Source organism: Malaclemys terrapin, chromosome 9, assembly GCF_027887155.1.
Source record: "Malaclemys terrapin pileata isolate rMalTer1 chromosome 9, rMalTer1.hap1, whole genome shotgun sequence".
Lineage (NCBI taxonomy): Eukaryota > Metazoa > Chordata > Testudines > Emydidae > Malaclemys > Malaclemys terrapin.
The window spans coordinates 78,418,262-78,435,121 of record NC_071513.1 but is presented as its reverse complement, the minus strand read 5'-3'; the positions used below and the strand labels follow the sequence as shown (position 1 = coordinate 78,435,121).

Below are 16,860 nucleotides of genomic sequence, written 5' to 3'. Positions count from 1 at the left end.
ATAAGGAATTAACTCTGTTGGATTAATTAACTCTGCAGGGTCCCCAAATACACTTGTGTTTGTAGTGCAGATGGACTCCATCTCCAAGGGGCCGGGGGGGCTCTCTTGCTAATATCTGCCCCAGGAGACTACAACAGTTAAAGAGAAGAGGGGAGAGTTGGGGTCTCTTGTGAGAAGCCTTACCAGGAAGATGGAGAGCTAGTGCCACGTCACTCCTTTAGGGGGAATTAAGAGATTTCCTCTAAAGAGTTGGGGGACCCTGAGGAAGCCAGGGCTCTTCTTCCCCTAGCAGGACTTGGCACTCTCCATCCTCCCCCAAGTTGTGGGGATCCCATGGGGAACAGCCCTTCCTAGGGGATCCCGCAGGGCCGGGCTCTTCTCCCCACAGGGACACAGGAGACGAGGGTTCTTCCCCCCGCCCCCAGGGCAGGGCAGGGGTCCTCCCACAGGTCAAAGCTCGCTCTACCCGCCCGGGTGTGTCTCACGGAGCTGGGAAGCGGGGGTGGGAGATCGAGTTTCCTCTTCAGGATACCAAATATGGTAACGATGGGAAAACGGCATCGCTTGGCGTTGTTACTGGGACGTTGGCCCGACGCTGCAATCGGGGCTGGTACAGCAGACCGGGGGAGTCTGTGCCCTTCTGCGTCTCCCTTAGGGGATCGGCGGATCGATCTCTCTTTACAGCCGACCAGGCGGCACCTTTGCTCCGCCTAATAAGGCCACTTGTGCCTTCAAGTGTTGCAACCTGAACCAGCCCCGCCGCCGGGGACTCTGAGTGACGAGAGCCCCGCAGATCTCACCCCCGAGAGCCTTTTCTCGCATAGCTGAGACTCCACGACGGCTTTGGGGAGGCTGGAGCTCGGAAGGGAGGAGAAGGGGGCGGGGCTCGGGCTGCCCTAGGCACACTGCTCATGAATAATGCCGCTCCCCAACTTTTTGCCCCGCCTTATTCTCAGAGAATTTTTCGCAAAGTTTGTTTGGGACAGACCGGGATTGGGAGCAGCCGCGGCGCAGCCCCCACAGCGCAAAGCGCCTTGTGCGTCAGGCTTAGGCAGCCTGGATTGTGAGGATGTGAGGACAGAATCACCCCCCGCCTTCAAATTCGCCTTTGCAACGCGGTGCCAGCGCAGAAGAAGCAAAGTCCTGATCCTGCCCGCCTCTGTGCAGCTGGGGGAGGAGGAGGCGGAGAGCGAGCGAGCGACTCCGTCCCGGATCCGGACACGGGTGGCAGATAGAACGTTCCCTGGGTCCCCACGTTCGGATTCGGAACGTCCCAGACTCCCCCTCCCCCGCGTGCCTTGCTCCCCGTTGGAATCCGGACAGCAGCCATCTCTCGCCCGGTGACAGCCGCGAGAACTCTTCCTTCGCCCTCTAAAGGAGCCCGCACCCCCTCCCAGGGAATTGCAGCAAGTAGCCAAAGTTTCAGAGAAAGTTGCATAACTTTGCGTGGGGACTGACTCGGATGCACTCGATCGTGCGAGATAGAGATTCGTGTTTGAGGGGACTGGCTCGGACCCCTTGCTTGGTCTGCTGCTGAATGTCCGGACGCCGGGCACTCGAGGGAGGGGTGCAGTGACGTTTTGTGGGGGGCTGGTTTGAAGTGCCTTTATCTGCTGCTGATCACCCAGGCCCTTGTAGGATACAGGCACTACCTGCACCCCTCATTCGCTGATTGCCCATCCCCTAGTTTGTGGGGGTGCTGCCTGAGACCCCCCCCCCCATTCGCTGCTGACTGCCCGCCCCTTACGGGATACAGACACGTTTTCAGGGGAGATCTGCCCTGGATCCCTGATCCGCTGCTGATTCTTTGCCTCCCGTTGGGAAGTTTGTTGCATTGAGCTGGTGTTGCGGTGCAGAAGATGAACCCTGCTCCCGTCCCTCCGCCTCCGGGGCAGCAAGTGATCCATGTCACCCAGGACCTGGACACGGAGCTCGAGGCGCTCTTCAACACGGTCATGAACCCCAAGCCCAGCTCCTGGAGGAAGAAGATCCTGCCCGAGTCCTTCTTCAAGGAGCCCGATTCGGGCTCGCACTCCCGCCAGTCCAGCACTGACTCGGGCAGCCACCCGCTCCGGCTGAGCGCCGCTGGTGCCCAGCATGTCCGCTCACACTCCTCGCCCGCCTCCCTGCTAGGCGCCGGGGCCGGGGCCACCCCCAGCCCGGCTCAGCAGCACGCTCACCTTCGCCAGCAGTCCTACGACGTGACCGACGAGCTGCCGCTGCCGCCCGGCTGGGAGATGGCCCTCACCCACACGGGCCAGAGATACTTCCTCAAGTAAGTGGGGCCCAGGGTGCCTGGAGATCCAGGCGGGGCGAGAGGGGCTGGGGGCAGGTGTAAGGGTAGGGCTGAAAGAGACCTTGGGCCCGCTGTGTGTTTGGGGTGGTGGGGTTAAAGGGGCCTTGCACCGGCTGTGTGTGTGGGGGGTGGTGGTGGTGGTTAAAGGGTCTTGGCCCGGCTGTGTGAGTGGAGGGGTGTAAAAGGGACCTTAAGCTGGCTGTGTAAGGGGATGTGTGAAAGGGACCATGAGCTGGCTGGGGAGGGACGGACAGATGGATGTAAAAGGGACTTCGGCCAGGTGTGGGGGGCAAATGAGGGCTTTTACCAAGTTCCTTATATAAAACATTGATGATGGGGGCAAAGAAGATTCTTGCACTGGGGCACCGTGTGGAGATAAAGGGGCCCTAGGGTTACTGACTGTTGAAAATGAAGTTAGTCATTGCCATGTTCCTCTAGGATGACATAGAAGCTGGTTGGGGGGTAGTTATGGGGACTATAAGGTGGTTGCCAGGTTTTGATGATGAAGGGGGGAGGGTTAATTGGCTGGTTGCCATATTTCTCACATGTTGATGCTGAAGTGGAGATAGCAAAGGCTATGGTATGGAATGGTTGCCAATGGTCTTATGTATGTTGTTGAAACTCAGAAATTGGTGTGGGTGCCATGGAGAAGTTCATGAAATTCTCACAAGTCACATACACATAGAGACCATAGAAATCACAGAGAGACATTCTACGGATCACTCCATTTTAAGGAATTTCATTCAGGAGGACCTGGGCACACCCATTTACAAGTGAGTCTATAAGGAATGATGGAGTCTGACTGAAGGCTGAGCCCATACGGATAGGAGATAATACGCCATTTGTGAAGTTTCTGTATCCTGTAGTTTTTTGTTTGTTTTATCTCCTTGATTTGCAAATTATCTTGACTGTTAGTACTGAAAAAGAGAAATTTACTTAGATTACTATAGTCAGTTCACTCCACCATAATACAATTGTCATGGTTTGTCACATGATTTTTTCATGATCAATTTATGAAAGGACTCTTGGAGATAAACAGGATGAGAATACTTAATAAATAGCAAGAGAAAAATATAGGTATGATTGTTTTCATGGTCTCAGGTGAGTGTATGCTGTGTTGCAGGCATTAAAATGTGACCTAAATGGTATCACAGGTTAAATATTGCAGTATATTAACACTTATTTCAGTGAAATATAAGGTTATCTTTTCCCATTGTTTCCACATTAATTAGTATTAATGCACATTCATTCAAGTAAACTAGGTTAAATAACTGAGATAGAAATTCACAAAAATGAACGTCTTCAGATTAAGCTGCTTTAGTGTCCTTAGTTCAATCCTTTATTGCCATGGAGTCTCAACAACATGATCCTTAATTAGACAGTTCTGTGACACTGTACAAAAATAATAAAGATACCTTGCTCTTTGATAACATTTTCCATCAGTATATTGCTAAGTGCTTTACAAAGGAGGTAAGCCTCATTATCCCCATTTCACAGATGGGGAAACTGAGACACAGAGAGGTGAAGTCACTTGCCTAAGGTCAGCAGGCCAGTAGGGGAATCAGGATTAGAACCCATGTCTCCTGAGGCCTAGTCCAGTGGTCTATCTACTAGGCTGTGCTACTGTGCTTTTCTGTACTGCTTTCTGTCTGAGAATTCAAAAGCACTTTACATCCTCTAATTAAGCCCTACAACAATCCTGTCAAGTAGGGAATTGTTATCCCCAATTTACAGAAATGAGAAACAGGCATAGTGCAGTTTTGTGACTTGCCTAAAGTGAATATCTGTGGTAGATATAGGAACATAACCTAGGCCTCCTGGCGTTAGTTACAAGGCCATCCTTCATATCTTGGGTGGCTTTTGAAAATGGAATGTAATTCTGCAGTGCAACCGGTGTAAATTATATTTTTAGCTTCCATATCTTTAGTGACATTGGATGCTTCTTTATACTAGTGACATCTATTTTTTTTTAAGACGTATGTATGGCAACATCATCCAGTATCGTTTTGGTTAATAATTTTGGCCAAAAGAGTATTATATTTTATTTCTGACATCGACATCAAACTGGTGCATAGCAGTGAAGCAGGCCTGATAATCACTGTATTTATTTTGGTAAATTTCTTTTAATAGATTTATTCCTGTACTCCAGAGTTCATTGTAAACAAAGTGGTAGAATATTCAGTTTGTAAACAGTCAGTAACAGAAAACCTTGTTAGTGTAACAAATATATAAGAATAGTGTGGGAGTTCAACTGTTCACGCTGCAGGAGATATATATTCATTTAGCACAACTTCCCATCAAGGGAAATAGGAAGCTCCTTGAGCTTGAACCTAGCCATGACATAATATATGCCATCTGCATCAACAATGTATGAGAGGGCTAGAAGTAAAGCTAGTGAAGATTGTATTCTGAAGAAAATCAGTGACATGGTTTTATTATGATTTCATCACTTGACCACTTTGCAACCTGAGGATGATTCCGAAACCCCAAACCCAAACCATTTATGCACTTCCCCTGTGGAACTTGAGGTCCCGCCTTTGGTTGTACTCCAGGTTACTGTGAAACATGAAAATACACCTTCCCTATTCTGCCATTTTATGTTAGTCTACATTGGTGATAACATTCTGATGGCTCAAATAAGCATGCTTCTAAGGTCTGAGCCTGTGAGTTATTGAGTGCTCTGAGTTACCACCTAAGGCAATGGGAGACTTTGTCACTGGGTATCTTTCAGGATTAGTCCCCAAGAGAGCAATGACAAAGCTATAGAAAGAAGGAAAAGACTAAAAAGAGACTGATAACAGCACTGTAAACAGTCACCCTTAAATACAGGTTTTTCTGTTAATACCTGTTAGGACTCAGCCAACAGGTATTTTCAGGGTTTGGCTGATGGTGGCATTAAACATGATGAGTTACTATACTTTTGTCAGCAATCTGGCTTTTGGTTAAGATCAAAGTGATCTCCTGTGCTCTCACCTTCACCCATGCTGTGCGCATAATGCTGGCCCAGCTGCAAAACCAGTATTTACAATTTCCCATCATTCTTCTATTTTTGCCTGGGAAAGGGAATTGCACATGGGAGCACACAAGTCCATTTGCTGCAGATGATTGTCCATTTCTTAAGTTGCACTTCTTTCCTTTAGTATTCTACATTCCATTTGGTAAATAAGTATCAAAAGATATGATCAAGTGTAAAAAGGCATGTGTCATTTATGTGGCCTAGTTATCCTGGAGCAGTACTTACTTATCATTACTCATTTCGTTCATCTGATCTTAAAATTGTCAGCTATACCTCCAAGCCCATGCCACACAGTTGTGACACACAGAACTATTCATATTCAGCCAAGAAAACTCCAAAAAGTTAGATGCATTCCTGCTATATAGGCCAAAAGAATATGGCCCTCTGATCTCCTGCACATGTAAGCCTGAATAAAAGTATCTTCTATATTTTCTCCCATAACAATAACAAAAAAAATCAGGACAGGTTTTGGGGAATTTTGTTTTATTATGTTACTTTGTGCTTTATTTGTTGTACTTTTAAAAATGGACATGTCTTGGTTCACAACTTACTATTCTTTCCTTTAATTAAGGTTGACATTGTGTGTATGAATCGCTGCCTAACCTGGAATCTTTTGTGTGTGTGTTGTGGACTTTTTGTTTGTTTGTTAGGGTTTTATTTGTCCAACAGAATTTGTTAATCATTAAATTGCTGGGATTTTTTATTATAATTAAAAATGTGTGGAATGAAAGTTTTGTTATACGGCAAAGCAGTATTATTTTTTTGAGGATAACACCTAGCTACCTAATAATCAATTTTTAAACTCCGATATTACCACTGAGTATAATATATTTGAGAGAAAATAATATTTGTTGGAGAAATCCTGATTTAAAATAGTGTTAAATGATGTTTCTTAAGAGCCAAGTGAAAAATAATCTGTAATGTCAGAGACAAGTAATAAGATTGGTCAATCAGATTAATTTATTTTAAAAACAGTTTTGGTCAGACCACATATATAAGGTTAACTTTGTGTATTCTTAGAGGCTATCTTTTCAAAAGTTTACATTGTCATCCTGTCTTCAACATTTATTTGTGCAGAGTCATTGGCATAAATCAGTTGTGAGGTAGAGGAGCAGAAGGAAGTTCAAATAGCAAAAATAAAGTTGTCCTACTCTTATCAAAGCACATTATATTTTTGTATTTGTTAAGATTTTTAAAGTAAATTCAGCATATCTATCTATCTATCTATCTATCTATCTTTTCAAGATGATTAAATGAAAGTAATGGTGTAAATGTTAATGAACAATAAGTTTTGGTTAGCTTTGCTGACCAAGAACTAGCTATAACTTGTAGAGATCACAGTCTTGCATGTTAATTCCTGTAGGGGAGTTCTGGCTATGACTGGAAGAAACATAAGTAGCCCCAGGACCGCTCCACCCTGTAATTAAATACCAAACCACTGAAGTGGGGGGATGGAAAGCAGACTAATAAACACATTCACTCATGCAGTAATGTTATCTAAAACATTTTTGCTGTGTGTGCATGTGTGGAAAAACCCTTAAATTTGATTTTTCTTCTAATAAAGAGGATTTCTGGAAAGATAGGCATGCCTATGCATGGTCCTTTTTTTGGTATATGACAGTATCAATTTCATATTATTCAACATGCAGAAATGTGTCTGTAGTAATAAGGATTCTTCAACTAATACTTATTACCACTTATGGTGTTATTTTTATAGGAGGCATAGCCTAATATTTCAAATGAAGTCTAAGGTTCAAGTGTTTTCTCTTTGTGTGTTAGTGTTTCTGGTTGGATTGTGATTTCATTCCAGAGGATAAACAGGTCTGCGTAGAGTACAGTTTTTGTACTGAACAAATTTGTGGAACTGGTTGCAACTTTTATCTTTACCATTGTGTATTTTTAAAAAATGTTATAGTAAATGCTAGCAGTTTAAAGTAAAATTTACTAATAAAAGCGTGCTCAGGGAAAAAGCAGTGTAATTGTTGGTAGTGTTTTGTTTATATGGCATGCCCCAAGTTTTCCTTCTAGTGCCAGTGGGGGACTGGAAGCTTGGTTTCACATCTGGTCCGTTTTATATTACTGAGCATGTGCATGGAGTAGGGAAAGGGAGAGGAGATAGGAAGCAAAAGGAGACAGTATGAATATGCTTTTTCCAGAAAGGACCAACAAGATGTACAGTATTAAAGATAATTATTATACATACATATTTTCCTAATACTACTTTCCTATAGCAAATTCCAAAGTAATTTCTGAAAGTGCCATAGGGATTACTATTTATTATTGTTTAGTGCAGACAATGTACTCAGTGCTGTACTGTACTCAAAAATAAAAATATTTGCCCTAATGAATGTAAGATGTTAGTTAGTTCCAAAAGGGAGACGAGTTATCTATAAGTCTTACAATCTCTCTATTAAACTGGGTTCCACAACAGGAAAAAAAATAGTGTCTTTGTACTACAGTATTCTGCAGTAGTTGGTCCAAACCACTACGGACCTGTCTACAGCAGGGAACTACATAAATGTATTTAAACTACTGCCAACCACTGATGTAAAAGCGCAGCAACACTGTGGCTTACTTTGGTATTAATGTATAGTGTGATGGTGTTAGGCAAGAGGTCATACATCTTCACTATTTTTAATTTTGTGATTTAGAAAGCTACTCACTTTGCAATGTTGCAAAGTAGCAGCCGTGTTAGTCTGTATCCGCAAAAAGAACAGGAGTACTTGTGGCACCTTAGAGACTAACAGATTTATTAGAACATAAGCTTTCGTGGGCCACAGCCCACTTCTTTGGATGCATATAGAATGGAACATATATTGAGGAGATATATATACACACATACAGAGAGCATGAACAGGTGGGAGTTGTCTTACCAACTCTGAGAGGTCAATTAAGTAAGAGGAAAAAAAACTTTTGAAGTGATAATCAAGATAGCCCAGTACAGACAGTTTGATAAGAAGTGTGAGAATACTTACAAGGGGATATAGATTCAATGTTTGTAATGGCTCAGCCATTCCCAGTCCTTATTCAATCCTGAGTTGATTGTGTCTAGTTTGCATATCAATTCCAGCTCAGCAGTCTCTCCTTGGAGTCTGTTTTTGAAGTTTTTCTGTTGTAAAATAGCCACCCGCAGGTCTGTCACTGAATGACCAGACAGGTTAAAGTGTTCTCCCACTGGTTTTTGGGTATTATGATTCCTGATGTCAGATTTGTGTCCATTAATTATCTTACGTAGAGACTGTCCAGTTTGGCCAATGTACATGGCAGAGGGGCATTGCTGGCACATGATGGCATATATCCCATTGGTAGATGTGCAGGTGAACGAGCCCCTGATGGTATGGCTGATGTGATTAGGTCCTATGATGATGTCACTTGAAGGCACTTTGCAATGCCTTTTAGAGTATTTCATTCATCCTTTAGAATCTAGGTGCCTTTTCCCCATCTCTAATGACTGTCCAGGTGGAAGGTAGTGATTCCATGACCATGCATAGGGGATAATCCTGGTCCCCTTGCCAATATTCCCGCTCAATAAAAAAGGGGTTATAATGTCCAAGGGTATGTGGTATCTATTTCTGAGTCCACAATGGCTGCTGTATACAATCAGTGTGTGTATTTAACTACTTTACAAAGTCCTTTATAGGTATGAAAGTTTTAATACAAAACCAAAGTTTATTCTTCGACAATTCAACTATGTCTGACTTTTATTAACAGAGCATTTGAATGTCAGAATGTACGCATCAAAACTAAACAGATTTGATGATTTTGGTAACTGGTGAAATATATATCATTACAGTAGTTTTCCTAAATATATGCTAAAGTACCTTTAATTTAAGATCAGGTTTACCAGTATCACTTTAATGTCTAATGCATTACTTATCATGAGTCTATGGACCAATTATTTTCTTAGTTACACTGGTGTAAATCCAGAGTAACTTCCATAGCTTCTGTGCAGCTGAGAACAGAATTTGACTTTATCTCTCCAGTTTCATGGGGATGGACTTGATCTACTAAGTATTTTCCATTTCTAAATTCTGTGACTTTTAAATTACTTTTTTGGGGGTCAAACCCTCATTCCTGTGCAAAATTTGAGTGACTGGCCTGTGCCGGAGGGAGATGCACTGCAATCCAATAGGAGAGGCAAATAAATCCATTAATACAGTTTAAAGAAGCAGGGGATCGTACATAACCCCACAGTCAGTTCATTCGGTTCCACATGGAGAACACTTACAGGTTCAGGAACTGCAGAGTCTATATATTCCATTGATTTGGTAATTTGTAGTACCATATACAAAAGAAAATCCAAGTGGAATTTGAAAATTGATTCTCTTAACCAAAGTTTGATAAGGTGCAAATCGCAAAGTTCTTTATGGTTTGTCTAATTAAGGACTAAATGAGGACTTCAGGATTTAGCTCTGTATTATTTGAAGAAGATTGTTTGTTTGTTTTATTACAGTGCAAACAAAATATCTTTTACACTTTCAGCAATGAAGAGTTTTCTCTCTGTGTGTGTGTATATATATATACACACACACACACACACAGGCACACACACATACATGCACACACACATTTAAACTTTGTTTGAAAAAGTCATTATGAAAAATGTAATTTAAGTTCAGTAGAGATAATAATTGGGAATCAATCATGAGAAACCTTAGTACATTTCTTTTGCAGGTCAGTAACATTGGTGCTGAAAGTTATGATCAAAAATACTAATAAAAGCTGTAGATGGTGGGCCATATTCTGCTGACAGTTACACATTTGGAACCCTACTGTGTTCATTGTGGTTGTACGCAAGTAACTGAAAGCAAAATTTGGCTTTTTGTGTTTTAATAGTAACAAATGAGAATTTCACTGCTCAGAAAAATTTGCAACTGTATTTTCACATACATACTCACTTTTTACATCTTGAGTTTGAGTGCCTAATTTGATTATAGTTAGACTTGAAAGAAATTGATTTTTATCAGTAGGGTGACCAGATAGCAACTGTGAAAAAACAGGACGGGGGTGGGGGGTGTAATAGGCGCCTATATAAGAAAAAGTCCCAAAAAACGGGACATCTGGTCACACTATTTATCAGTAAATAGAGGTAAATGTCAATTTCATTGTATACACAAACCAACAACAAATATTTCCATTGATAATTGAAATGTACAGATCGGCAAAGTAAGAAATATGGAGCTTGAGAACTTATTAGAGTTTGATATAAGGCTCTGTATATTTTGACATGTAACACAGAAATTTTTTTGTTTTAATGGTTATAAAACTTTAACTTTTTGAGTCTCAACATCTGTCATTATATAATTATATATAGCAACATCTGACCTTCCCCATGATTTCATGCAACTGTGAAAATTTAAATAGATAAAAATTGAAGAAAAATTAAACCCCATAATTTTGCACAAATGTGAAAATTGATAAAAATTGAAAAACCGCTTAAAAATAAAATCAATATTATCCATCAAAATGATTTAAAAAAAAAGTTGAATTCTGCCAAGCCTAATTATGGTCTTTGGGCAGATACAGATACACCAGTAGTAAAAATTGTAGGTATAATATGTCAGTCTAAACACTCTTAGTACAAAGTCCTTAAACTTCTTGTCTTGTTACATGAAGGTAAAACTGACTTTCTGGTAGTTTTAGGTACTTTTCCCAGCTAATAATGGTGCTTAAAGGTAGTCTACATATATCTGACAAATTACAAAGAGTACATAGCCAGGGTTGCATGCAGGGCTTGTATAAACATGTGAGTTATTAGGGATGGTCAAGAATAATAGAATAGAACAGGAAGGAAACTTCATGAATGATTATTCAAAAGCTTACACTAGTTTCCTGAAGACAAGTTGTTGAGTGCAGTCATCTTACGTTTGATATGTCTCTTTTATGTTTGTATAGTTTTAAAATGTATTACACAGTGTATACAATATACATATATGGTACATGCAAACTTCCATACGATTAATGACAACGTGCATTGCATTAGGGAGATTGGCAGGGAATTGTGAGTTTGCTAATTGTGTTGCTTTGGTTGATTTCCAGGTTTTAAGATATTAACTTTCATGCCAAATGTTACCTCCGAAACATTGAATTGAAGAACTGAAAAACTGCATTTGGATCTCCCATGTGTATAGATTAATTAGAAATAAAACATGTTTTACAAATATAGTTAATTTTTAGGCACTTTTTATTTGTATTGCTGCAAAGGTGTGCAGTTAGTCAAACTACAGAGAATATAAAAGAGAAAATAGTAGAAAGTACTATGTAAGATACAGGGACATCAGGTATCAGCTAGCTCATTTTTATTTGTTATAATCCAGTCAAGTGGGTATAAGCTTGGATAGGCTTCACTATTGTAAGTTATAGAGTTGCTTAACAGGACAGGTAACAATTTGTCTTCAATTATATCTTCGCTTTAGGTGAGTTGTCCTGTTGAACTATTGTGTATGTAAAATCTCTAAAGTTTAGTCATTTTTAATTTAGCACATGCACCGTTTCATTATATTAATTTTGTGGCACTCAAATTAAGCATCACACTCAATGTATGAAAAAAGGACATTTATATTCAAAGGTGCACTAATTTAATTTTAAATAGGCTTACAATAATACCTTTAGTTAAAGTGGTGCGACTTCAAATATAGACCAGACCTAAATTCACTATAGGCGCCAGATCCTGTGAAGGGCTGAGTGCTCTCAACTCTCAATTCCCGTTGAATTCAGTGGAGTTGGGGGTTTCTCCACTCGGTATCTTGCAGGATCAGGGCCTGTGTTGAAACCTTGAAAAAGCTATACTCAAAGGAACATGTTCCACCAGTATCACACATGCGAAAGTAATTGTTCTTTGTGTTTGTCTGTAGCTACATTTTAATAATTATTGAGCTATGGTGATTATTAACCAAGCTTATGTTTAACTGTAGGTGTAGAAGTGGATTAAAAATCATTAAGGGAAATGTAATACTTTCAGTTGTTCGAATGGGAGACAAAAACATTTTCAGGTTAACTTAAAAACTTTTCAGACTTTCAAAGTAAGTGGGAAAAATGGCAGATGAAAACATTATGGTTTAGTAGCACAACGTTTTGTAATTATTACCAAGAGTTTAACAATTCCAGAATTTGCAGCAATGTGTTTAATTTAACCTCATAATTCACCAGTTGTTAGTTAGCAAACTATTATTTGGGTTAAACATTTTGAATTGACAAATCATTGGAATATACAAGCATATTATGAAATTTGTTACCATTAGTTATGAAATTTGTATGCAAAGGTATAAGAATAAATCAATCATGTAAATTGAATTATAATGGCAATACTCTTATAGCAGAAACTCAGAGGCAGTTAAGACACAGTGTCTAGCGTTCATAGGTCATGTCTACACTATGGGACTAGTGGCATAACTACAGAGCTGTAGCTATTCCAGTATACCCTGTATTTTAGACATGACCTACAATGAGGGAAGGGGTTTTTCTGTCACTGTAGGAACGCCACCTTCCCACGGGACAATAGCTAGTTCGACTGAAGCATTCTTCTGTCAGCCTAGCTGCATCTACACTGAGGGTTAGTTCGGTGCAGCTACAGCGCTTAGGGGTGTAGATAGCTATATCAACCTAAATTGTAAATGTAGACCAGGACTTGGAAAGTCCTTTTGAGAGCTGTTTGACATCTTGTTGACTGATAAGTATCTATTTTGGGTCTTGATTTGAGAGGTGCTGAATAGAGCAGAGTTTGGAGTTCTAAGTTAGTGTGTTTGTAAGCTGACTCCACAGAGCTGCTGCAGCTGAAGTGACAGATCATATTTACTGACACTGGTTATAAATGGACTATTTAACAATGTCTGTTTTGTATACTAAGAGCAAGGGCTGCCAAATGTAAGATTAAACACACAATTATAGTTTAGAGTGAAATAAAAAGAAGGAATATGCATAACAAATAATATCTAATTCCATTGAAATATAAGGTTTCTTTTCCAAAGGCGTATATGAATACTTAGAGTAGATGGTTTTAAAATCAGATCGTTTCACTGGAGGAAATTGTAAATATGTGATCTGACTAGATAATTCATTTCTCTTTTTGTAAGAGGGGAAGGGGGGTGAGGTGGGGAGAAGAGGCAGTGGGGAAGGAAGGGGGATGGGATAGGGCAGGGGAAGAGAAGGGAATAGCGGAATGGGGTGGAGGATGTGGAGGGAGGGAGAGGAGGAAATGGGCAGGGGGAATGGGGAGGGGGAAGCAGGAGCCCTGCATGCAGCAGCTGGGGCCCCCCGGTTAAGCCAGCCCAGCGCTTGCAGTCCACTTCCAGTGAGTACCCCTGCCACAGGTACCTCCTTCAGTGCCCTCCAAATAACCCTTCCAGCACCCCCTAATGCCATCTCCAATTCCTCTTCCCTGTCAGTGTCCTCTATTTGGGAACTTGAAATATGGTAACTTTAGGAGTTGCTCTGTTCTCACGGCCTTGGTTTCTGGAGCTGGTGCGAGGAAGTCCACTCTGCCAGCAGCCGCCTGTCCCCTGGGCTGGGCATCGGGCTCATGTGGCCAAGTTCAGAGTTCAGTCTGTGTGACCAGAAGCCAATGGGGTAGGGCAGCCAAGGGGGACAAGGGGCGAATCTGCTCCCTGCGCACAGGGAGTGTGGGGAGAGTAACCCTGTTGCAATGGCAAGTCCCTGGGTGGCAAGCGGGGTCTGACTGGGCTGCTGAGAGCCAGATGCCCAAGAGGAATGAGTACTCCAGGGAGCACGTTGGGGAGCATCTCATGGCAGCCAGGCTTCGTGGGCAGGGGTCTGCTTCAGGGGATGTTGCCGGCCAGCACAGAGCTCCTTCAGGGCTGAGGCAAGAGCATGTTGGGGCGCCAATTGAAGTTGTGCCACCAGCTCTGTCTGGGAGCACCAGGCTACGCAGAGGCTACGCAGAGGCGGCCTGGCTCGGGGAGCAGGGCAGGGAGGTCTGCTGGGTGGGCAGCCAGCCAGTACTCTGGCTCCCAGAGCATGGAGAGCTGGGGGCCCGAGTGGACTAAGGCCATTCCATCAGCTTCCGATCTGCTGGCTCCTGGCAGGAGGCGACGGTTTTCAAACTGTGGGGCACATTCCTCTGGGGAGGTGCACGCCACAGTTTGAAAACCGCTGTGCTAAACATGTGATCCCCCCACATGTTGCCTCTAGGGGCGCAAATATGACTGCTTGCCCCGGGCACCAAAATGCTTATTTATGACTCTGCTGGAAGTTCCAGCTGAAGATGGCTAAACATGAGCCCTGCGGTAGGCCTCAGAAATATTGCCAAGAAAGGTTTCTTGGGTGAAATATGTGAGAAACCTATCACTAAGGGCTTGTCTACATTCAGAAGTTGCTCCAGTTTAACTTAAATTGGTTTAAAAATTATTTATTTTAAAACCAGTGCAAATCACTGTGTGGATACTCTTATATCAGTTTATTTTCTATCAGTTTAACACTGGTTATATCTGTTTAGCTTGCACCTGTAAATGTAATGACACAAGCAAAACTTATTTAATGAATAGAAGCTCCCTTCCAGTCCTACATTTATATGATTTTAAGTGTCCGCATGCAGAGTTACACGACTTTAGCTAACTTGGTATAAAATTGCACCTTTAGTGCAACTTTGTCTGTGGAATAGGCCCAAAGTCCTTGGGCGTATTGAATGGATGACACCAATCACCTATGTATCTATCTGTTGGTGTCAGCAGGAAATTTGATTGCTCCACATACAGTAGTGTTCAAAACAAATATCAGCTAGTTACTAGTACTTTTTTAAGGGGAGGAAAAACCTGCAAATAGATATTGTATGCTGAAGGGTAACAAAAATAAAGTGGCTGTTTTAACTACCTTTTACATATATTTTCATACTGTTAGCCTAGAACACTAAACTTTTTGTTTGGGATCATTCCAGAAAATGTGTACTTGACCTAACTAAAGAAGTAAAGGATTTATAACTTGTTTGGGCTGATTAGAGTAAGAAGGGAGAACTATCAGTATGGGATTTTCTTGTTTTGTTTTGTTTTTTTAATCTTTTTAATGAGTTGGTGGTGTTACCAACTTTTAAAACTCACTAAAGTGATATGAGCTAATTGAAAAGAAAATCTCTCTGAACACCTCAACTCTATAATGCATAAATAGGCTACAGTATGCAGGGTAATCTGCTGAACCCGAATGATAAATGTGTCTGATTTCAACTGTCTGACAATGTAGAGACTACACAGTCTGTCATTTGCAGCTCTCTGCTGTTTTCTCTCTCAAATCCTGATGGAAGAGCCAGTGGTTAGGCTTGACTCGTTTCCTGTTTTAAGTATGCTTTGGATGAAGTTGAAAACCTGTTTATTTCACTCAGTCTGCTCAGCCTTACCCATAATTCCTTTACTTTGATTATGGAGGTTATTATAGGACAAGAGCTTCTTTGTAACAAAGCATATATAGTACTCTGGGGCCTAGCGTGACTAGCAGATATAAATTGTATGGAAGCAATTAAACTACAAGGAAATGTCATATGGGCTGAATTTAAATGTACAGACTTGTGGCATTGATTAATTTTTTTCCTCATTTTATATAGAGAGGGAGAGTTAAATTTTTTTTTTTTTTTACATTTGGTTAAATCAAAGTCCAGACCCAGTGTTATGCTGACGCCTGTGCCCGGTGTATGAACTCTTAAATAATGTACATCTCAGGGGAATTATACTATACTTTAGTATTTCTTTCCTGTGATAATTTTTAAAATGCAGATGTGGCTCCAGCAGTTGAGGAGAGCCTGTTTTTTTATTTTTTGTTAGTTTGTTTTCTGTTTAAATATGTTGCTTTCTGAACATAAGGGAAGAATATACAGGCACAGGCACAATTGTTTGGGAAGCTGAACAGAGCTTATTGCAGTTAGACTAAACTTTTAGAGTAACATCTCCTTATGCTCAGGGGTTCTGGAACAATTTTGATAGTGGGGGTGCTGAGAGCCATCGAACCAAGCTGTAAACCTCTGTATATGATGGAAACTGCTTCAAGCTGGGGGTACAACAGCACCCCTAATTCCAGCACCTATGCTGATGCCTCCTTAGTTTTCTGGGGCAGGGTTTTCATTTCTGTATGGAGCTCTTCTAAATATTGATTTTTCTCAATTCCTCTATGGATTGAGCTTCTCTGACTGTCCAATAATTCACCCAGTAGAGGATAAAAGCCACCGAGTCATAGTGAGTGGCCCAGTTACCCTCCACACTATTATTAATCCTACTGTTCCACTCCATCCTTTTTTTCCAAGGTTAGCTTTCCTGTTCCACTCACTCTCACCATTTCTATTCAATATTTCTCATTCCCATTTTTCAAGTGTTTAGTGAGCCATAAAAAGAAAGGCCTCACAAAATGAACTTGAAATAGAAGTTCTTAATCAAGACGTAATTTATATTTTTTTAAGTCTGTATTTTTTTAAATTGGAGTATAATATGTTTTTAATTTGGTAAACTGTAAGATCTCATTGCTTCCTAAAACTTCAAAGGACATTTACTGTCAGCTGTACAAATCTGAATAATATGTTTTTTTAGCTTGAAGCGTTTACATGCAGTATGCTTAA

At 41.3% G+C, this 16,860-nt stretch overlaps 1 protein-coding gene across 1 annotated transcript in view; it reads left to right on the top strand.

The window, feature by feature from the left end:
* The first annotated feature begins 353 nt into the window (after positions 1–353).
* WWTR1 (WW domain containing transcription regulator 1) overlaps positions 354–16,860 on the top strand; it is a 122,871-nt gene continuing 106,364 nt past the window's right edge. The window contains exon 1 of the mRNA XM_054038779.1: positions 354–2,275. Within this exon, the coding sequence (XP_053894754.1) occupies positions 1,860–2,275 (416 nt within the window). The 5' untranslated portion in view covers positions 354–1,859. The remainder of the gene's footprint in view (positions 2,276–16,860) is intronic.